Source organism: Argopecten irradians, chromosome 10 (assembly GCF_041381155.1).
Source record: "Argopecten irradians isolate NY chromosome 10, Ai_NY, whole genome shotgun sequence".
NCBI lineage: Eukaryota > Metazoa > Mollusca > Bivalvia > Pectinida > Pectinidae > Argopecten > Argopecten irradians.
Window position 1 is genome coordinate 28,858,242 of NC_091143.1, and position 24,703 is coordinate 28,882,944.

A 24,703-nucleotide genomic window follows, 5' to 3' on the forward strand; every position below is an offset into this window, starting at 1 on the left:
TTGCATCTTAAGCGGTGATCCGTTCAATGCAGACGATGCAATGATGCAGCAGTTTTATTAAAATGTATAAAAAGAAGAAAGCCGTGTAAGTGACACCATCAACAAAACCCCAAGTATGTGCACTGTCTAGACCTAGTAGATCTTTAAATTGACGGAAAGGTAGTCGGTTATTGTCTACGATTTATGAGTCAATATGAGAGAAACGTTTTAAAATGGTCCTTTTAAAAAATTCAACTCATTTTATTGTACATTAATCTTTTAAACAGAGGGTTAAAGATGCTCCACTGCCGACAGAGCATAAACGATACTCATCATTTGAACAATAATTGGTGTTTAATCATGTATATGTATATCGAATTAACACAAAAAATTATATGAAACAATGCATTTTGCTTTTGGTGCATGCGCAATCTCTACTTTATTCCATATATGACATAGTCCCATGGATTTTTTTCGGGACGCAATTAATTGTTTTTAATATTTTTATCTTGAAAGCTCAAACTGTTCACTGGTGGTAATAGTGTAAAGTAATTTACTTTTGTAAATGAAGAAAAATACAAATTTGTCTGCTCCTTTTTGAGTGAGATAAATACTGTTAAGATTAATGAGAAAAACAACCGCTATGTTAGAATCTACCTGAATAAGGTCATGAGCGTTTTAAAAGTTCATTAGAAAAAGTAGTTTGAGACGTCCGTGACCTTGACCTTGAACGTTATCGTACAAGATCGAAGTATGTTTCATGAAACCATTTAAGTACATAATGTGTCCAAAGTTGAGCATCGAGCCTTGTTCCGTTCGTGAGAAGACAGAAAAGTGATAAGAAAACAGACGATCGCTTTCATACGTTGTTCCTGCGCTTGAATGAACGTTCATTCGAATGAATGAACGAACGAACGAAAGAAAGAAATAACTAACGAACGGACAAAAGAAAAATGAGCAAACAATGAACGAACGAAATAAAGACGATCGGACGAAAAAAATTTATGATTATATATCCAGCTGCACATGGGTATCACGTGTTCTTTCTTCTATCTGTCTGTTTATCTGTCTATACTCACGCTCTTACGGACAAACAGGATGACGCGCATACTTTCAGATAGATTCCATTAAGTGAGACAAATGAAACAAATAGGTGAACAAACAAATGGACAGACAGGCGGACAGAAGGATGGATGAAAGTATGTACAGGCAGACACGCACGATATAAACAGTGCTGAAAAAGGAGAAAGTTATAATAACGATGAAATTATACACATTGATAACAAAGTAACAAAATACAGAGGATATTTTATTTTTTGTCTGCTTTAAAGGTATCATCTTCATAATGGCTTCACCTTCATGCATGTCACGTGACCTTGCATGTGATAATAAGAGCGCAGCTCTTCGTAGACTGGATTACCTGTCTTAATAGAAATTTCTTTGAAATATGGATATTTAGGTCCCCTGAATGATGATTTGTCCTTGCTCACAATAACGATCACAAAAGTCGGGTATACTTTCAATTGCGTCCTGATATTTACGTATCGGGAAGTTTGTAGAGGGTTAAAGAGCTCCTACAACATAGAGATAAGACTTATCACAAAGTCCTTTGAATAGTGCTATACCATTAAAGCATGATGCCGAAGACACCAAGCAACACACCCCACCCGGTCACATTATACTGACAACGGGCGAACCAGTCGTCCTACTCCATTAATGCTGAACGCTAAGCAGGTGCAGAAACTACCACTTTTACAGACTTTGGTGTGTCTCGGCCAGGGGACAGAACCAAGAGCCTACCTCACAGGGGCGAACGCAAAAAGTGAGGCGGTGTCAAGGGAGACGTTTGAAAGTTAACTAGGAAGACGAAAAAATATAATATCTTAAATTTAGTCGCCTTCTACGATCATTCAATAGGGGCAGCAGGCACAATTCTAAAGCCGTTACCTGCATGCCACAGTTGATTGTTCATTTGGTGACAACAAGTCTTAAATTAAAGACAAAAAGGCAACATTCAACTTAGCTGATTTTAATAGCAAAACTACATGATAACAAAATATTAATACAAAAATAGATTCTGTTGAAATATACGTAATAGGTTTAAATATGGAATTCATTAAGAACGAAATGTTTGTTCAATATTTTTGTGAAATTATGTAAATATTATATACAAAACTCTCAGCTTATACTCAATTCAAAATTTAAACACCTCTATGACAACAAATTGATTTGATATCAATACAACGTATGCGCTTGTATTCTTATACCAGTGACAGTTTTATAGACATCGACTGAAACTGAATCCTGACCCCAGTTTCACGAACATTCCTTGAATATAAGACATTTCTTAACTTAATTCTTAACTTCAAATTCCCCATAGGAAAGCATTGCAAAAAAAACTAAAGGAAAATATCTTAGATTACAGAGCCTTCCTTAATATCATTAATGCTTTCCTTTGGAGATTTGGTGGGATTTCTTAAAATTAGGGAACGTTATTGAAACTGGACACTGAATGTTAACCGCCATCACATTAACATAAGTATGGTCTACTCTCTGCAATATTGTGTATGCAGTCGACAACACTCACTTTTTATGAGATAGCCATATATTATCAAGTGACATAAACTTTCAATATGGTAAATTAAAATGATATAAAAGTTACTCTGGTTAACATAAACAAAATGTTTAAGTTTCATAATAAACTGTATATAAAGCCATTAGATAGGATACCGTATAGTGGGTTATTTCCGTTGGTCAAAAGATTCAAGAACTTAACTCAAAACGAGAAGATTTAAATTCAAATTTTCGTATCTATGATTTAAAAAGTTCTCAATATTTCGCGAATCATATTTCCGCGATAACAGTAATGTGGCGAAAATATCAGCCCCCGCGAAAATAAGCGACTATATGGTATCTCAAACGATATCTGGATTTCAGCTTACTCAATATACATTTAGCACTCTAGTCTACCTAGGAAACGTAATGAAATTCCGACTTTGCGACATGGGAAACCATGTTGACTTTACAACACTAGTTTATCCGTATATATTTGCGTTTAATTTCCAATATACAATACCATGAAGGTGGCAGAATCGTTTGGTATTACTTTGCGTATATTGCGACCATGGCAACCAGAAGTAGATACAGCGAAACCTGGAGAGAAGCTCCACTTCCGGTATATTCGACGCATGGCCGTGGATTCGGTGTTGTACAGCTACAGGCTTCCCTAGCCTCAAGCGCTATTTCCTTATCACAAGAATGGTAGAGCGCCATCTCATTCACGCCGATAAAGGCGCCGAGAATACGATCCACGTAATCTCCAATGGTACCATTAAAACAAGGATGCTGCCTCATTTCCTGGATATATGTTTTACATTCCTTGCGACAGAAGAACTTTTCACACCGAACAGTAAGCTGAAACAAAAATGCATTTTTCTTAAACTGGTGATTTAATTTGAATTGGTGGTTCGTTCGATAAAGGTCCTTCATAGAATTTGTACAATTTAACCATGAATGATATTATCAACTGAACATAATTGTCCCAGAACCAAAAGAAACATAATTTACATTATTGATAATATAAACCGTCTCTACTCCAAATTTTCGGCTACAAAGCCTTTGTCAAGGAACCACATTGCAGATTAGTTTTTAATTGACCATCTTGCTACCATCCTGCTTTGAAATTACTCTATTTATCATACTATTATTGGTTTGGCATTTCGTGGAAAAGAAAAACGTTCACCTACCTCTCCGAATATTTGGGTCCACATGGTTTGGTTATCGAAGAAGGTCTTGAGTTGACAACCGTCCACAACAGCGGTGGGATGACTCAAAAGACATGTCTGTAACCCCAAGGCGGTCGTACATTGAACTGTTTGGAATGCTTCTTTGGGGTAGTAGAACAAGAACGCGAAACACATTTCCTGGGAAGTCGCTTCACCGCTTGTCGTTGTAACAGCTTTGTGAGCGGATGTGAAAGAACATTTGGTGCTCAGCGAATCACCCGGGTGAAATTCATGTGGAGTTTGGAAGCTGTAAATAATTAAATACAATTAGAAATTCATTTGAAAGCATTTAAAGTTGGAAAGTATGAAAATCGGACAAAGAACGCATATATCTTAAATTAAAATAATCAAGCTTGATCGTTCAGCGTATTGACATATTGATCTGTAATCAGATCGCATTGATACGAGAACGGGTTTTCGTCTCTACTAAAATGCTTATTATATTAGCGCATATAGAAAATTTTCAAAGGTTTAGGTATATGTTGGCGATTTGTAAAGACAGGAAGTCTGGCAGTTACAAAATATTCTTATTTTAAAATATACTTTAGTGGATTAGCAGAAATTTTCCCTGAAAATATCTTGAACAAGTAAAATTTTCAAAAATTATTTTTGGCGATGGCAGCAGATTAAAATCACCAAAAATAAAACATTTGTTTGTAGATTTACGTTTATTATAGTTAACATTAAACAATTAAAGTTATTTCAATATCTTCACACTGTTTAGATATAGCTTGTTGACTCAGTGTAGGGATGTGTCGTTTTGTATATTTCATGAACCTATATCAACTCACGTGTGGACAACAGGGTTGTCGTAACTGTAATGTTCGTCATGCATGATTGTTTGTCTTTGGCCACCGGCAGGTGTCATGTAGGTCGTCATCTGTCTACCTGAAAAAAATAAACAATAAAAAAATGAAACATTTTTACAACAATGTACATTAAGGATGTAGACGTATAACGTGTTTATTTTTAGTTAAAGTTTGATAGACTTCGTTAGGCATCAGTAGTACTACCATGTTACTGAAGACCATTGTAATAACATACAGCGAGGAAAGAACATGCAATATTTAAACATAACGAAAATACACAATATTTTTCATGTAAGTATCTTGTTTGTTAAAAATAGCCAGCATTTCCATTGACGCTGCATTTATTTGTGACATGTAAAGTAGATGACAATAACAACGTATATGATATCAATCGAATTCCATCACTCTTCTAAAACGTTGAATCGTTTTCCTGCAGAATATATTTACCATGCACGAAACATTTAAGCAACGGAATGCATTTTGGTCAACCTTTTTATGAACAATTACTGATCGATTAGATCAATCGGAATTCCTCGGATGTATAACATGACCTCGGATGCAAGAGGTGTAAGAATATTTTCTTCACCGGAAAATGTTGATCTTATATAGCCGTATATATTAAGAAATTATATGTAACCTTATGTAAACGTATCATAAATGACCTAACGCTTTTCGAGGAGTATTATCGTCGGTGGCAATCATTTTTCAAAAGGTAGTTCCATAATAAAATGTGGGTGCTCTTGTATCTCATCCGAGGTAAATATACACGACAGTTTCATCCGAGGTGTTCCGATTGCATTAGATAGATTCCATGGATTGCCTGCCGTATATACGTAGTTTATTCTACTCTCCGCTCCGAAAGTAAAAAGTATTTATGCGCACATCACAGCGGGGAGAATTGGTACTATGGCAAGTTAACCAGTTTATTAGATAAACGGACGAATACACGATTATATTTATCAGCACGATATTTTGGTGAACACTTACCCATGTAATGCATGTGGTTCAGGCCACTGATAATGTGGACGGAGCCGTTCATGGTGTTTGAAGAACAAAAACTATTGCACTCCGATTCTATAACATATCGGTCTTCGCGCGGAGGAATTTGGAACACACTTTCTCCAATCATCAGGTTTCCTAGATTATTTGGTCGTAACACCGGGGTGTAGAAGAGGGTCATTCCAGAACTGTCCGTGTGGTCACTTCTCTTCGAAGGGTTGTTCCAGTGTATCTGGAGTTTAAATGTATTACTAACTAATCTCTGTCTTTTGTATTTGCATACTATTGAGTTATACGCCGTTGCGAATAGGTATCGATTGCTTGTCATGCTAGTCTGTGTTTATAAGCATAACGCCTTACTTCTTTTAGAAAAAACGATGTACTTTTCACACAGAAACTACTGATATCACAATAAAATATAAAATTTATTCAAATGGCAATCAAATTGGCTCTGTAATATGCAAGAACGAGCTACTGAAATACGTCGAAAGTAAATTTCAAATCAAACTTTACAAATTGTTGACACACATGTTATTACCTGCATAGAGGCGTATTTATATCCATTGGGTCCTATTCTGAATCCAGCATTTTCATTGTGACAAAAGCCAGGGATACCAACACTCCAGATCGCCATGACTTCCTGACAGCGAACTTCTCCGGCCATACCGCAAGCAAAGGGCGTGTTCAAGCCATTGACTAAATCTCCCTCTTCAACTACAAAGTATAAGTGTTGACCGATATCGATACTTTTGTATACTGACTATGTATAATAGTACAGGGTGTCCCATAAATTATGCTATACTTTCAAAGTTCAAATTTTCTTAAATACCTTAAACAGCTTAACAAACAAATCTAGGTAATCTTAGCAACAATGTTCACAAAAGCCACATTTTTGAAAATGTGGTCAAAAAGACGTTATCCTTGAAATTTTAGCAACCTTTGAACACGATCATTAAAATTTTGATCTTATTTTTATAAAACTGATGATATGAAAATGACGTCAATGGTAGAATCAAATTATTGTCTTATATTATGCAAACAGTAAATCGGTTGATTGTATGTCTTCATATACCAAAATATCTTTTTTGTTGCTCATGTTTGTCAAAAGTATTATCATTTTAAAAGTGTAACTTGATTTATGGGACCCTGTATGTGAGATAGAACCACAAATGTAGGTTACGGTGACCCAGATTTGGAAGAGTCTGGCACAGTGGACCTACCATCCTTGATACTCCAGGGGTTCCGATCACTTCCGATCTCCCTTGGACTATCCCATAGTAAAATTGGAGACAGCTAAGCGGAAAACATCTGAACAAATTACAGGCCTGCAAAATTTTTTTTAAAGACTACAGAAAAAGTGACGTTCAACATCAAAGCCACACAATCAACCACAGTGTACCGTTATATGAGAGAGTCTAGGAGTGCAGAGATCGTAAGTGATCGGAACCAAGTTTGAAGTTCTGATGCATTACAAACATCGGACACAGATTTGTACTGAAACCGAGGTTAGAGATTCAAAATATAGGTCACAGTGACGTGCTTTGGGTGCATAACACACACTCTTATCTGGGGATATGATTAAGGAGATAGCAACAGGGCAAGATAATGTTTGACGGACGAACGAACGGACGGACACAACCCGAACCTGAAGTCCTCCTGGTTCCAAGTGGGAGACTAATTGTAACCTTACACATTGGACACTATACAATTGTCAACCGAGGTTGAGGTCAGCATGTGTTATGTTGAGCTAGGGAACCAAATAGTTCAGTCCAAGAGTTTATCATAACACATGTTGACCAAAACCTCAGTCTCAATACAAAATATCCTCCTTCATTACACACGCAAGTATCTAAAATATTGGACTCATTTTACAGTAGGTTAGCATAGGGAGTATAAAATAAAGGAATAACAAACATATTTTATTTCTGTGTCATTTTCAGAAAATCACATTTTTGCCTTTTCTTTCACCTTTAATCATGTTTATAAAGTCAAGAAATGTTCATCGGGAATTTCAAATTCCGATCGGGAGTTACTGGTGGTCAAAATCATTTGTTTTCACGAAATGCTCAATTGAAATAGCAAACTAAGAGCGATTAATTTGGTGTGTTAGCTCTGTGGCTATTTTTTATTTGTACCGGTCAAGTCAGTCTTAGATGGGTGGTTAGGCTGGTTTATTGAATTGACGTCCTATAAACAGCCAAGGACGGCTTCCCGTATACATGTATGTGGTGTCTTAGATGTGTGAAGTGCGATGTGCGTGGTCTGGGATACTGCGATATATTCAACGTCTTTAGTAATTTAAATGGAAGTCTGGTGTATACCAACCGTCATTGGGACATCCGTAGATTAAAATATGGTGCATGACAAACGCATTGTCAATTAGTCCCCTGTCTGCGATCACGTGGTAGTCCTGGTCGGCAGGCATGGCGAAATTCATACAAATGTAGGTCGTTTCTTCTGCAGGAACAGGTGTTTCAGGAAATCTCACAGCATACTCCATAACATCTAAAACCAAACATAAGACTTTTTTGTTATACATGATGTGTAGACACAGCTATGATGCAATTGATTGTTGCTACGACATTTGCTCCGACATTGAATGTGTGAGCGCAAGTCATAGCTACATAATCATTACGTTTAACAATACATCTACAGCACTACTTCTTTTGCTTCTCGAACAGGCGAACTTCCTTATAAAATAGCTATCGCCTGTTTAGCAAACTAAATTAAAGGTATTCAAAGACAAATTCGGAGTTCAAAACAGATTTTATTTTAAAAATGTAATTGTATAAAGAGTTTCGAAGTTTTGTAAAGTCTCAAAAGTCATCACGTTAACGTTATCTACACCGAACATTACTTCCAGAACAACAATTTTAAATACATAAATTCAATGTTAATGTCTTAAGCCCAGGTCGTATTATGTTTCACGACGTCGTCCTAATTGCATTGCAGTACATGTAGATGATAATCACTACGCTACACCACAAACAGCGAAACGAACCTTTTAGATTTATCAGCTTGCATTTGTTTGGTGTTGCAGCTTCATCTTAGGTCATTCATATACATTGCAGGTGGTCATACATTATAATTGTTTGTAAAAATCTTTATATTTTGGTTTCAGAAACGAAGTGGGCCCACTTAAAGGCCCATTACCTTTCCGGAGCAAAACATAAAGGTTTCTTAAAAACATTAATAACATCAGACAATATATACTAATGACCTAAGATGAGGTTTCAAAACCAAACGTATATGTAAGATTTCGAGCGTAACATAGAAGACAGTGGTGAGTCATTTCGCTGTTTTGCCGTCTGGCGTAGTGATAATCAACTACCGCGCGGTATTTAGGACGACGGCGGGAAACATAAGACAACCCGCGTTATGAAAATTCACATTTTATTTATTTCAATTAAATTGTTCAGAAGATGATGATAAATGTAGTATTAATGGGAAGTGAATAACTTTTGCGACTTTCGTTTTACATTCTCATTTCAAGAATTAAAAACCGTTTCGGAGAGGTAGTGGGCCTTTAAAGCACACTTCGGAATTTCTCCTGCATTATACATGAAATATTTGGCCCCTTGAAGGTTAGGGGTTCGTCAGATAATATTGAACCTATTTTACGTTAGCTGTAAACTTTACCTGGGGCTTTAGTAGCATCACATTGGAAGTCGGGAGTCTGACAGTTGTGGAATGTATTCTTTTCTAAACATATGGGATCACTCCATGGTTCACACAAACCTGCAATGGAACACAAAATTTATAACATAAACAAATACCCGTTAACAGAACGAAACATAGTTTTATTTCACGAATAGGAACTCATTATAGATTTTAAGGAAGGCTACTTAATTTATGATTGTTTCCGTGACTTCTATAATACTTTCTTACGGGTAATTTTTAAGTTAAGGAATTCCTTAACGTCAAAAAATGTTCGTGAAACTGGTCGCAGGTTAGATGAAAAAATATTGAAATAATTCTGGTAAATTTTAACACAAATTAATCAAGTAAATCCCTACCAGGATGGCCGGTTGGATCCTCAGTCGGAGTAGACCCCGGAGTCCATACACAGGTAGGATCGCCTAGCTCCGCACCATTAGACATACCGTCTCCATCAGAGTCCTTCTGACAAAGGGTGGCGTTCCATACCTAACATTGTAATCAAGAAAGACGTATTTCTAGACAAAATTATTTCGATTGCTATCAAATGAATATGCTGAAAAGCATTTTAAGCTTTGATCTAATGCAATCCATATATAATGTAACACTGTTGTCATAAAAACGGTAGGTCTCAGAAAGTATTTTTCGATAAAATATTTCCCTTTGTTTTTGTTTAATAAATCTAATGTACGACCAAACTCGCCTTAGAGATTACCTCTGACTAAAGACCATCTGCTTAATTAAAAAGACCACTCTTTTTTCAGGCTCCCCAAAACTACATTTTATCACAATATATTAACATTTTCACTTTAGTCACACTATGACGTATAGCGCGCGATATTGGTAACGTCGTCTCAAAATACACATATCCTTTACTTAAAGCGTTACGGTTTTCTTTCCTTTCATACACCTGCATCATAGTATATATCATTGAAAACAGTTTTTAATGAACGTTGATGTAATGGGTAATATAGGCGAAAAAGCGAATGATAAAAACATGTTGATCGCGTTTAGTTTCTCCAAAATACCAAGATAACGGTATGTAACGCGTAACATTTACCGGAGTGTTCGTTTCTATAAATGCTCTTCAATTGCACTAAACATACGCAAAAATAAATAAAAATGATTCAAAGATGCGGTATGATATGTCAAATGACATTCATAAACTTTCAAATGTGTTAGATGATGTACGATGTGGTAAAACCGTCATTATTCGCCTTTGCCAAAATATAACGCTTAACAAAGAGAAAACGATTTTCAATTTCATAGTAATATTGAGAGAAAACTTATTTCAAGTATTTGAAATAATGTACAAAATGTGTTTTTAATAAACTTGTCATACATATGATATAGCCCAGTTACAAGTAGAAGTTCACTTAATACAGAGAAAATAAAAAATTCCATTAATTGTCCACCAAGTGATTTTCTATTACTTTTTGCAAATATAGCGATTTTTAGTGACATTCATCAGCTTATTAGGAAATATTGAATATAGATGTCAATCATGTCCGCAATATGTCCTAACTGAAAATGGTATAAGTCTTTTTATTTTGAGTGTGTGATCAATTTTAAAAAGATAACAGCGTATTTCAAAAATTCCGTAAATTGTCCACTTATAAAACGACGTAAGACCAAACGTCACGACGACGCGTTAAGTAACGTCAGTTTGAAACATGTCAAATTACATCTAGGTCTAGCTAAAATCGGATTTTATAAAAACAATTACTTAAAATTTGAAGTCAGAATGTTAGATTTATAGAAGACATACGCGTTTTCATACAAGTACTTCTTTCTTCTATACACAATTATTTCACTTGTAAAGAGATCTAGAATATATGCCAATTAAGTGTAAAATTGACACCCGCGTGATGCATGCTGGTTAATGTCCTTGTGACTGCATGTTTAGTGCGACCTAACGGTGTAGTTTGCCAGTGAACATTTATAATAAACATTTATATGGGTTTATTTTCGATTTTCCGAATGTAAGTGGCCTTGGAAAAGAAGATAAGCCTGAGTGTCAAGAGTTGAAAATTAGAAACGTGTTAAACTCTAGAGAAAGATTGGGAACAAAAAGGGTATATGTTAGCGTCCTGTGCATAACACGAGGATCTGAGATATAGTTACAGTGAATACAGATATGTATTCAGACACACCAGAGTGTTCACACACATTTTAAAATGTGTAGGAGTCTTGCTAATTTTTTTTTAGGAAATTTCATTCTATTCGGCATGTATTATACGAGTGTATTTTTACCTATTTTTATCTAGATCCATAAAATGTCTGAAAATAATATACTGGCACGCTGTTAGGCCCAAATTGATACATGTATAGTTGTATACACTGTTAGGATAGAAAAATGCACCTTCGCTGGAGACGTAGATGATAACCAGGAAAAGAATCACGTGTATATGTGTATCATCATGGCCAACCGGTTGTAGTACAAGTCTACAAAGTGTTGATATTTGTTTATTCAAAGTTATAAACAAACCTCAAATACCGAACAGTTAACTAAACTGAAACCGAATTTTACGGGAACTTTAATGACGACTTTCAAAACTTACGACTTTCGCAGATAATGTTCGGTAGGAAACGTTTATAAGAACTTTGTATGTGGTAGTTTTTAACAGCAGGGCCATATAAGAACGTGCCAAATTAAGGAGATAGAGTAAATCCGGAGTATCAGGAAAAAACGCCGAAATACGTCAATTGAGTGTCCAAAATAAGAACCGAACTCAGAAATCAGAGGCGATATTACATGTCTGTCGGTACACCTTAACTAAGGCCATCGCGGCCTCATATGGTCCAGTAAACCCCAATAAAAATAGTGCACATAGTCATGAGGAAATTCACACCCATATGTATAGTCTAGCCTGTAAATTTTCGTTTTTTATAATAATGTACACAAATTTCATGTGAGCGATCACGAAAAATGGCTGTTCAAATTTCTGTTTCGTATTTGTCGATAATGAATTCTTTATTTATTTTATATGCAAAATCTCTAAATATTTCATCATATGTTTGTTATCAAATGTCAAAATAAGCATTTAACTGTATTTTGTTGGCAATTATGGTAGTATGAATGCCAACTGGACAGCAACAGATTGAAATTGACCTGGGTATACAGACCACTTAGTGATAAAGAGTTTTTCTTGGTCCCGTGGGTGGTCATTATAGACATGTTTGGGTATATATATGTTTTTTGGTGCTACATACCTGGCCATTGTTGTGGAAATCCAACCCAAATGGGTTCCTGGGCCCCCCTCCACCTATGGCCTCGTGTCCCACTCCCTGCCATACTGTAGTGCCATCACAGGGATCGCGCACTTTATCCCCGTTAGGGATTCGTGTTTGGAAAGATGAATACCCATATGTCTGCCACGGGGTGATAGCGACCAACACCAGAATGCACAAAGAAGACTTCATTGCCGTTGTCTAAGTACCGAAACTATGTCTCTGTAATGCAATTATGTTAAAGAATAATTTTGAATGTACAGAATTCGGAGTTTTGCTGAACTAAGGGGCAACTTCGCCAGCCAAAGGTTTTCAGTCCGATAGTCTATCTGAATTATCGGACTGAATATCCTTGGCTGGTGAAGTTGACATGTATAATGCTCTCAGGACCACAGGGACCTGGCACGATTTTTTAAAACTAACAGTATACATATATATATATTAAAACTAACAGTATACATATATATATATGTATACTATTGGTTAAAATTTTTCGTGCCAGGTCCCTGTGCTCAGGACCGGATCCCTAGCCGCTTTAGTTAATACAAAGAGTGACACATATTTTGACCTAGATCACATCTCAGTTTGTATATGGATCCGGATGTTGTCATCAACGTATTGATATTATAACCCATCGACATTACATGTTCCATTGAAACCAAACAAAAAGATTGGACACGGATTTTCAAAACTCATTTAGTCGACATTATCAAAATTGGTATCCCATATAGATTTTGCAGACCACAAGAAATCTGACGTTTATAAGTATGTGGACAGGTTCAGAAACATCTGACATGTATTATATATATCATATTTGTGTGTGTTGTAAAAGATTTTTCATCGTACCGAGCTTTCTAACGCTGTACATCATTCTATACTGTAATTACATAGCGCACAAAGATGTTGTTTTAATTAAAATCAGTTTCGATTTTAAATCTTATGATCTGTAGTTACAAGAATAGGTCCTAAAACATCATGTATTTAAACTGTAATGAACAAGAAATAAAAACAAAAAATGTATGTTGTGTCTCTGGTTATTTTTAAACGATAATTGCCGTAAATACCGCTTGCAAACAAGACAGTCCCCTTTCTATCAATAGCATACACTTAGTCGGTCCTTTTCCTAGTAGTTTGTCGAAGGCCAATAAATTCGGTGACTGGTAAGATGACAAGTAAACATATAGCTATTTGTTCAGGTGTAATTTAAACAAGGTGATTTCGGCCATACCTGTTAGACCGGTTGAAGTTAACACAAACATGTCCAAGGGTTATTTAAAAAATTAGAGTACCTGCTAGCGAGTGAAATTGATGGGCATTAAAATCAATATATGTGGAAACATCCTCGATAATTCAGGGGCTCCGATCACTTATGATCTCATCGTAAAACTGATGGCAGCTGAGAGGAAAAAATCTGAACCAATCACAGGCCAGCAAAAAATCTGTTGAAGGCTACAGAGAAAGCGACGCCCAACATCAAAGCTTCACACAGTCTACCACAGTGTATCGTTATACGGCCCTTTTGATGTGCATTAAAGGACTAAATTACTTGTTTTGTTCTGTTTTGTTGCCTTCAGCTTTAATATGAGATCTATATAGCTCGTAAGTGATTGGAACCCTTGGGGTATCGATGATGATGTGGAAACAGCTCGTTGATAAAGTATTAACTAAATGATAAAATGTATACCATGCGTGACAGACAATTTCATATCGATAGGAACAAAAACAAAATCACGACATCTTCTTCCACTGGTCGTCAATACTTTATCACAGGGACTTTGAATGTATTTTCTATCCTATACACACCACGGGTAGTTGATATGTAAATAACGAAAAATGAATATATTCCAAGTCCCTGTGGCAGTTATCAGTCTGCACATTGTGTAATACATATAATTGAAAAGTTGTCTATGGAAAACATGTATACAAGTAAAGAAAACAAACTTACGTACCTACTCTGTTATCTATCCCGAGTGTTATGAAAATTTTAAATGCTTTTCCCTTTAAACTTTAAAATTATCCCGAAAAATGACTAATAGTCCTACCCCAATACAAGTTTATGCGCCTGTGTTTATACAGGGGGCTCAAGTAGTCTCACGTGACATCATTATTGCAAAATATGTCATTGTTCTGACTAAATCGCGTGTTCGAATTGCAGACACTATTATTGCAAACCAGTTTTCTTATTACAGTACGTATACAATAAGGTTGCGTAATACCGCGTGAAAAACAGTATTTTAAAATGTATTTTATTTTGACAAACGTACCGAGGTACATGTATTTCAGATTTTGTAAAGCCAAGTGATTAAATTAGAGTACGTGTATCAGTGATATGACCACATGATTTAGAATAAAGCACTCACTAAAGTATATACGATTATGTCAGAAAACACTGTACAATATTGCATACATCTGTTACATTATTTCGACTACTGGCAATAATTGATGTTTTACAGAGATCTTTACCAAGCCAACTTCTTTTCTTCTCGCTCTGAAACTGTCAAGTGGCTATATACACTGTCGACAATTTATTTACTTCCGTTCATACGTCCTTATACGATGAACGTTCTGAATAGACTATTAAAAAGACGGTAACGGATATCCCTTAGTGATATCAAACTGAATACATGTTATATAGGGTATACTGTACATGTGTAGAAAACGAAACCTATAAATGGATGAAATAACAGGCTAGGCCTATATAAATCTTCTCCATGGCGGTTTAAAAATCATTTGCATCAGTTAAATAATACCCAGTCTCATAAATTCCTAAACATATTTCATCTTATAACCAAAGAAATAATAAGAATAAAAATAACCTGCATCTTTACAGTACATAACTTTAAGGTTCATGTAAAGGCTTTAACCAGTGACATTGTGCAAGCCTATAACTCATTACTGTGCTGCAATTGAACAAAACTAACTTCATTAATTGTTGGTATGTACCCTGGCTAACTGTCAGTCTTACTGTGGATATGTAATTTGTGAAGCTGCTTGTAAATTTCAATAAAATAAGAGAAAAATGTATATTTCTGGAGAAGATATATAACTCGTGTGAATTGCATTGAAGGAACCAAATAAGCATGCTATCGTGTTCAGTAGTGACTATGCCAGGTACTCCAACAGTTTGTTTGGCAAAATCGGACCAGCGAATAGCGCAGGAGCCTATTGTTGTAAATGCAAATGGCTGCTTTAAATGGCGGATCACAAATATAGCATATAAGAAGACATTTTAATTGATACGAGTGCTGTTGTATACACTATAAGGTACTCTGAATATGACAAGAAGACTATTTACGAACAAAAATAGTTAAAATGTGGACTTTGAGGCTCTTTCCGGAAACTTTCATTTTTCGCCCCAAACAGATCGGTTGAACTATTTTTTTCGTGAAGAGTCTTCTTGTCATGTTCAGAGTACCTTATGGTGTCTTTAAGAACATTTGTATCAATTGAGATGGCTTCTTATGTGCTATATTTGTGATCCGCCATTTATAGCAGCCATTTGCATTTACTACAATAGGCTCCTGCGCTATTTGCTGGTCCGATTTTGCCAAACAAACTGTTGGAGTACCTGGCATATTCACAACTGAACACGATGACATGATTATTTGGTTCCTTCAATGCAATTCACACGAGTTATATGTCTTATCCAGAAATATACATTTTTCTCATATTTTACTGAAGTTTACAAGCAGCTTCACAAATTACATATCAACAGTAAGACTGACAGTTAGCCAGGGTATATACCAACAATTAATGAAATTAGTTCTGTTCAATTGCAGCACAGTAATGAGTTTTAGGCTTGCAAAATATCACTGTTTAAAGCCTTTACATGAACCTTAACTCCATGCATGGCCTCAGCACGTGCATGTACCTGCCAATCGATAAACATCCAATATGGATTTGTGTTTGATTTTTATACAAGTAGCTGCTTGGAACGTAAGAGCTAGCTTCAATAGTTGTTACTTTAAAATCTAACGCACATTTAAACACTACATGTATACAAAAGCTAAGAACAAAAATGTACTTACATTAGCTCAGCTACTTGTTATGGAATATTTTTAATAATCTACTTTGATGAAAAAGTTTACATGAAAAACAAACATGTTCACTTCCTTTTTAGTTCTGAAAGGGTATATAAGTTGAGGCTATATGATTTTTTCGATCTTGTTATAACTCTTGTGGTAAGAAATTGTTTAAAAATGATGCGAGCAATCTATCAAACGGACAATAACCGATTAATAAACAATTAAGTCAAGTATATCAGTGTCAGCACATGTGGTATAATTGGAGACAATTCAGTACTTTACAAGGTTCATCTAGTATAATACATCTATATTAATACTACAGATAATAATTCGTCCAGCACTGTGGTAAACATGGTGCACATCCAGTTCTATAAAAGTACATCTAGTTTTAATACATTTATTTTAGACCTAATCATTTAATGCTCGTAATTGGACTTCCTTTGATTACTGTAATATATTTTATGCCTTACATGTTCTGTTTGTCGGATCTAATATAAGGTTGAATGACCCTGTTTAAACTAGTGATATTTGTATTCAAACTCTATACCGTCGTTGTCAATGATTACAGAGTATGCTCCCTTGCGGGTCACATTGATCACCTTGTAACGTCATTATTTTTGTGAGCGCAATTCAACGCTAGTTTTTTCCTACCGAAACTTATTACGTTTACGCTCGCAAACTCATGAACTCACAATCAATACCTACCCCAAGGACAGTATAACTCAGTAACATAAAAATTCTGATGTGTTATTGAGTCTACACTAAATGAGACATCAAGTAAGTTGTGAATCCATCCTATGTATGCTTCGGTGCTAATATTAGACAATTACTGTTTAACATTCGTAGATTTATGTTGCAGTTTCCTAATCACGTACCTAAGCATTACATTTCAGCGAAGCAAATTCTAAATAGCGTGTTCAGTTCACTGAGATGACAATAACATTACGCTATACTGATTGTTTATGCCCGATAAATATACTGTGTTTTATCGATAAATTTGTGCAAGTATAGCCCTAAAAGTGCGATATAATCTAGAGCACAAGAACATCACTTGCTTTGTGACAGAAAGCATCCATTAAAATTTATATGATCTTATTCTTCAACTTAAACCACTATATAGGCTGATTGTACTATTCTGCTGGCTTTTCAAACTAACTGTTTAGAATCATGTTTTTGAATATCATGTTTATTTTAACCTTAATATAAAATGAACATTCAATATCAACAATGTACATGGTACATAGCAACTAGTTTATGCATCCGTAGTGCCATCGATAACTACGTTAAAGTATCGTGATGATTTTTACAACACAGTGATTTATTTTTAAATGGGTTAGCACAATTTGTACAACAAAAGTGCTATGCTTAGCAATAATGAAATAGCTTGTCCTCAGCGGGACTGGTTACCTCACAAATATTACGAAACTACCCCCTGGATCAAAATGGGTGGGTGTTTCACAACCAGTCACGGGATGTTTAAACACTTGTTTGTTAAGGGTTGGTAATACCTGGTCAGTGTACATGTATGATCATTGAACCGTATCGTGTCCATTCCACAATAAACATAATAGACCCAATTCTCGTCCACCAACAATGACAATAGAGAACCAGATTTCGCTACAGGTTAACGAAATCTATTCATGTCACCATTCAATATAGGTAAACACACAGGGATCTGGAAATTAGTTGTACAGTTTATATATCGTATACAGTTATACAGTTTGGACCTATCAGAGTGTCCAAAGTCCATTCTTGGGCGTTTAAGGGGTTCTATATAAAATAGGTAAAAGCCTATTCTAAATTGAACTGTACATGGAATGTGTGGTACATGTACAGTGTACCATGTCATCCTCGATACTCCAGGGGTTATTATCATTGGAATAAACATTAACATTTTTTCAACCGAAGTAGACAAATGAGGTATCAAAATGACCACATTTAGAACTAAACAAATACATATCAGGACCAAAAAATCCAATATATGTAGTGATTTCTACGCAGGAAATGAAAACATCGGATTTTAAGCTCAAAAATGGTGATTTTTCAGCAAATTTTCATATTTTGTTTGACGCAGCAAAAATGTTTCCCAACAAACAATCTATTATTTCTAATAAGTTTTTTGACCACTTATCAATCTGTTTACAACAACAACAACAACAACAAAAACCAAATGTTAACATTGTATAGGTTCCGGTTATGACGTCATCAAGATGGCCACCATCTCGAATTTCACTTAAAAAATGAAGAATAGTCATAACACTGATATTTTTCAACTAAAGTAGACAAATGTGGTATCAAAATGACCACAATAGAACGACAAATACATATCAGGACCAAATAATCCAATATGTGTAGTGATTTGTACGGAAAAAATAAAAAAATAAGCTTTTAAGCTCAAAAATGGTGATTTTTCAGCAAATTTTTCATACTTGGCTTGACGCAGCAGAATATGTTTCCCAACAACAAATTATTACTCGTAATCAGTTATTTAAAACTCCTATCAATCAGTAAAATTAAAAAACATCATCAATAAATATATAGAAATGCAAAAAAAGAATTATTGTTATACTCCTCAATTTTTTAGCAGCGTAGAATTAGCATAGCGTCATCAAAAATAACACAACACCTACTGATAGCGTAACAAATGTAACCTAAGCTAAGCCATGTGTTTCCGTTAATATCATTAACAGTTCCCAAAGCGTTTTTTTGTGTCTTTGAAAATGAGCACATTCATGTGTTTATTTCCTATGCATTAGCATAAGCAAAATGTCAGATGGTTACTACAATGTCACTAAATAATATGTCTTTCACTGGTTCTCAATGATAAAACCATTATCATTGTGCGTGCTTTCTCGCCTCACTGACCTATCCACTGAAGAGACTCGGCATATCTGGTAGCTGGTACATGCAGTCCGAATCAGAGTACTCGAGAGATATCAGTATCCAATTCGTCGAAAGCCAGATCGACGTTTTCGATGTCGATGAGCTCATGTGACACTGCATTACCAGTGTTGTTCTAGCCTTTTATGACCCATCCATGACCAGAGTTCATATCAAGAACAAACAGGTTCAGGGATGTGGGTTCTCTTTCAGATTCTTAACATATCGTACGTATATGCTGTTTCAGACTTCTCCGGCATAATGGAAATTACACCAGATGCACATTCTTCCAATGGTGGAATTGGTTCTCCTTAGCACATTAACTCCATAATTGGTATGAAGTACTTTCATCAATCTTGTGGACCCTCGTGCAACCATAAATGGCACAGGTTGATATCATTGAGGTCATTAATGAGGGCATATAATGTTAAATGTTTTTTCATTGGTCTGACTTTCTCCCACTCCCTTGTAAGGTGCTGGTTGTGTCACATCTGGTGTATGCGCAAAGAGACCATTGAAGACTCTCCAGTAAAAAGTTCTCTAAAGTGCTTTCCAGACTTGGCAAAGAGTGAACTTCACTGCAGACCTCATTGTATGACCTCAAAAAAAGAATCCACCTGTGCCACCTATGGTCACTGAGGTTCACAAGAATGAGGAATTGTGCCTTCATTTTATATCAAATTAAGGAGAACCAACTCAATCCTCCGCAGATGTTGATTGGTGTCTTTGTCCATCATGCCGGCGGAAGTCTGGAACATCCCATATAAATATGTGAATCTAGGTGGAAACTAGGTTGGAAAACAGGGAAGAGGGCTCCCACATACCTGAAACCGATGTTTATGATCTTAACTCTGACCATGGACAGTTGACAAGTTAGAACCACGATGGTAACCGGTAATGTAATGTCAATCAGGTCACCGAGGTCGAAGACGACACTCTGGCGAGAAAGCACGCACAACGAAAATGATTAGCATTAAGAAATAGTGAAAGAAATATGTGGACACTGTAGTAACCATCTTATATTTCCTTGCGTTATACACAGGAAATAAACAATGGATGTGCTCATTCTAAAAGACACAATATGTTTCGAAAAGTGTCATGGTATTTACGGAACTTTAATTTGATACCCTATAGCTATTAGTTAGCGTTTTGCTGTAATAATTAGTTTTTGAGAGGCTACTAGTCTACAAAATTTCGAACATGAAAATGGATTATTTTGAAGTCCTCCACTTAGATATTCAGCCAACTTTAAATTCAAATTTGTTAAGATATAAATCGTCAATAGCCAATGTTATATTCAGGAAATTCCAAGACACCAGGAAACTGTAGTGTTAGCGGTTGGAAAAATAACAATCATATGCCGCATCCGGTGATGTTTTGTAAACCAAATGATGGTATAACAATTCTCTTTTGCATTTCTATATATTTTTTGTTGTTGTTGTTTTAACAGATTGATAAGAGGTTCAAATAACTGATGTGAATAATAATTTGTTGTTGGGAAAACAATTTTGCTGCTGTCAAGCCAAATTGAAAAAATGCTGAAAAATTACCATTTTTGAGCTTAAATAATTATTTTTTTTTCATTTCCTGCGTTCAAATCACTACATTTATTGGATTATTTGGTCCTGACATGTATTTGTTGTTCTATTGTGGTCATTTTGATACCTTCATGTGTCTACTTCAGTTGGAAAAATGTCAATGTTATGACTATTTTTTATTTTTTCAGTGAAATTCGAAGATGGTGGCCATCTTGATGACGTCATAACCGGAACTTTATACGATGTTTAACATTGGTTTTGGATTGTTTTTGTTGCTGAAAACTGATTGACAAGTGGTCAAAAAAACTTATAAGAAATTAATAGATTGACTGTTGGGAAACATTTTTGCTGCGTCAAACAAAATATGAAAAATTTGCTGAAAAATCAACATTTTGAGCTTTAAATCCGATTTTTTTTTCATTTTCCTGCGTTCTCGCTCTGAAACTGTCAAGTGGCTATATACACTGTCGACAATTTATTTACTTCCGTTCATACGTCCTTATACGATGTACGTTCTGAATAAACTATCAAAAAGACGGTAACGGATATCCCTTAGTGATATCAAACTGGATACATGTTTCAAGGGTATACTGTACATGTGTAGAAAACGAAACCTCACGCAATAAATGGATGAAATAACAGGCTAGGCCTATATAAATCTTCTCCATGGCGGTTTAAAAATCATTTGCATTAGGTAAATAATACCCAGTCTCATAAATTCCTAAACATATTTCATCTTATAACCAAAGAAATAATAAGAATAAAAATAACCTGCATCTTTACAGTACATAACTTTAAGGTTCATGTAAAGGCTTTAACCAGTGACATTGTGCAAGCCTATAACTCATTACTGTGCTGCAATTGAACAAAACTAACTTCATTAATTGTTGGTATGTACCCTGGCTAACTGTCAGTCTTACTGTGGATATGTAATTTGTGAAGCTGCTTGTAAATTTCAATAAAATAAGAGAAAAATGCATATTTCTGGAGAAGACATATAACTCGTGTGAATTGCATTGAAGGAACCAAATAAGCATGCTATCGTGTTCAGTAGTGACTATGCCAAGTACTCCAACAGTTTGTTTGGCAAAATCGGACCAGCGAATAGCGCAGGAGCCTATTGTTGAAATGCAAATGGCTGCTTTAAATGGCGGATCACAAATATAGCATATAAGAAGACATTTTAATTGATACAGGTGCTCTTGTATACACTATAAGGTACTCTGAACATGACAAGAAGACTATTTACGAATAAAAATAGTTAAAATGTTGACTTTGAGGCTCTTTCCGGAAACTTGCATTTTTCGCCCCAAACAGATCGGTTGAACTATTTTTTTCGTGAAGAGTCTTCTTGTCATGTTCAGAGTACCTTATGGTGTCTTTAAGAACATTTGTATCAATTGAGATGGCTTCTTATGTGCTATATTTGTGATCCGCCATTTATAGCAGCCATTTGCATTTACTACAATAGGCTCCTGCGCTATTTGCTGGTCCGATTTTGCCAAACAAACTGTTGGAGTACCTGGCATATTCACAACTGGACACGATGACATGATTATTTGGTTCCTTCAATGCAATTAACACGAGTTATATGTCTTATCCAGAAATATACATTTTTCTCATATTTTACTGAAGTTTACAAGCAGCTTCACAAATTACATATCAACAGTAAGACTGACAGTTAGCCAGGGTACATACCAACAATTAATGAAATTAGTTCTGTTCAATTGCAGCACAGTAATGAGTTTTAGGCTTGCAAAATATCACTGTTTAAAGCCTTTACATGAACCTTAACTCCATGCATGGCCTCAGCACGTGCATGTACCTGCCAATCGATAAACATCCAATATGGATTTGTGTTTGATTTTTATACAAGTAGCTGCTTGGAACGTAAGAGCTAGCTTCAATAGTTGTTACTTTAAAATCTAACGCACATTTAAACACTACATGTATACAAAAGCTAAGAACAAAAATGTACTTACATTAGCTTGTCCTCAGCGGGACTGGTTACCTCACAAATATTACGAAACTACCCCCTGGACAAAATGGGTGGGTGTTTCACAACCAGTCACGGGATGTTTAAACACTTATTTGTTAAGGGTTGGTAATACCTGGTCAGAGTACATGTATGATCATTGAACCGTATCGTGTCCATTCCAAAATAAACATAATAGACCCGATTCTCGTCCACCAACAACGACAATAGAGAACCAGATTTCGCTACAGGTTAACGAAATCTATTCATGTCACCATTCAATATAGGTAAACACACAGGGATCTGGAAATTAGTTGTACAGTTTATATATCGTATACTGTTATACAGTTTGGACCTATCAGAGTGTCCAAAGTCCATTCTTGGGCGTTTAAGGGGTTCTATATAAAATAGGTAAAAGCCTAGCCTAAATTGAACTGTACATGGAATGTGTGGTACATGTACAGTGTACCATGTCATCCTCGATACTCCAGGGGTTATTATCATTGGCGTGGATATTACGTCATTGACAGTTACCATTGGAGAATCGAGGATGGTGCCATATTATATATAGAAAACGATTTTACCCATTTTTGATCAAGACCGCTAATCTAGTGGGTCTATATTGACATAAACTTTAACTAATTCTCAGATCCCTGTGGTACATATATACATGCCTTTCTACACAATGTAGCTGTTGCTGCCTCTAAAGATAAAAGTATGAAAGCATACTCAATGGACTCCATAGTGTAAAACTAAAAATATCCAATGACTTTTTAATTATGATCATCAGGTGTCCTCCCCCTGAGCCGTGGTGACTTGTTGATTAACGGTGTCTTTCTCATGGGAAAAGAAATGTACCTTACCAATATAGGTATATTTATCTTAAGAGTTTTATCTAATTTGAGATACTCAGATGGGGTTGACAGAATACTTGTTTCGAGCAGCATGAAACATGATTTCAATCTTTATCGATTTACTGAATCCTGAAACTTGGTTACAGTTGTTATACCGCCGACAAAAAACAATTTTATCTAATTAAAACAGGAGCAGACGAATTATTCTCTCAAACCTACATGTGTAATACTTCCTGGTCTTTGGCAATACAAACATGTCGCTTGAAGCTGTATTGCATGCATGCAATAAAGCCTCGTGACGTTACAGCGCAAACAAAATTACTATGTTCTAGGTGAAATTTTAACTTTTTTTTTCCAGGAACTAGGCTGGCTTTATTTTAAAAGATACAAACAACAGGATTTACGTTGGAAATATCACACATTTTCCATCTTTGTAGAATTTACTTGCAGCCACGTTTTTTCGAATTTGTTTCAAAATGGCAATAATACGTCGAGGTTGGAGAGAAAAATACTCTTTCATACATGGATATGAAGTATTGGGATGTTCTACCATCGGGATTAAAAAATGTTGTAACACCCTCGACAAAGCCTCGGGTTTTACAACATTTTGTGACCCTCGGGTAGAATATCCCGTTATAAATCGTTAGTTATCCCGTATTATTCGTTAGCACCCCCGCATAATTCGTTAGTACTCTCTTTGTGATCAAACTATTTGCACGGACATCTAACCATCTATAATGTAAGGATAAACCAGTATGGCGTCTTACATTAGTTATAAAAATGTAAATAACCCGATCCAACATAAATAGAAAGTCTTTGTGGTCAGATAATGAGTATGGATGAATTTGAAACAATAGATCTATTACAGCACCACCGTTTGATTACGTTAAGTCGACACATTCTCCAGCAGGTGGCTCATAACGGACGGGGCAGTACAAACGATGACAGCCTGTCTGAAATAGATGTAAAAA

At 35.6% G+C, this 24,703-nt stretch overlaps 1 protein-coding gene across 2 annotated transcripts; it reads right to left on the bottom strand.

Moving 5' to 3' along the window:
* Window positions 1–1,992: 1,992 nt before the first annotated feature.
* On the bottom strand, window positions 1,993–23,144 carry LOC138333582 (dopamine beta-hydroxylase-like). Of its 2 annotated transcripts, none has more exons than XM_069282044.1 (10): window positions 22,886–23,144; window positions 12,443–12,682; window positions 9,589–9,718; window positions 9,212–9,310; window positions 7,898–8,077; window positions 6,111–6,286; window positions 5,561–5,804; window positions 4,556–4,652; window positions 3,726–4,011; window positions 1,993–3,393 (listed from the first exon to the last, which is right to left on the bottom strand). In XM_069282044.1, exons 2-10 carry the CDS (start codon window positions 12,650–12,652, stop codon window positions 3,082–3,084), a joined length of 1,734 nt encoding a protein of 577 aa, XP_069138145.1. In that variant the 5' UTR covers window positions 12,653–12,682; window positions 22,886–23,144; the 3' UTR covers window positions 1,993–3,081. The 2 variants fall into 2 exon arrangements, with proteins under 2 accessions (XP_069138145.1, XP_069138146.1); XM_069282045.1 differs by lacking the exon at window positions 22,886–23,144 and adding an exon at window positions 14,410–14,561.
* Between the last annotated feature and the right edge of the window lie 1,559 nt (window positions 23,145–24,703).

Excerpts from the sequence above, each read along its gene's own strand:
- LOC138333582 (XM_069282044.1), bottom strand. The coding sequence starts at position 12,652 with ATGAAGTCTTCTTTGTGCATTCTGGTGTTGGTCGCTATCACCCCGTGG. Across the intron at positions 8,078-9,211 it reads TGATGCTACTAAAGCCCCAG|ATGTTATGGAGTATGCTGTG; the intron begins GTAAAGTTTACA and ends GTTTGGTTTTAG. Across the intron at positions 4,653-5,560 it reads GAACCACATGCATTACATGG|GTAGACAGATGACGACCTAC; the intron begins GTAAGTGTTCAC and ends TATTTTTTTCAG.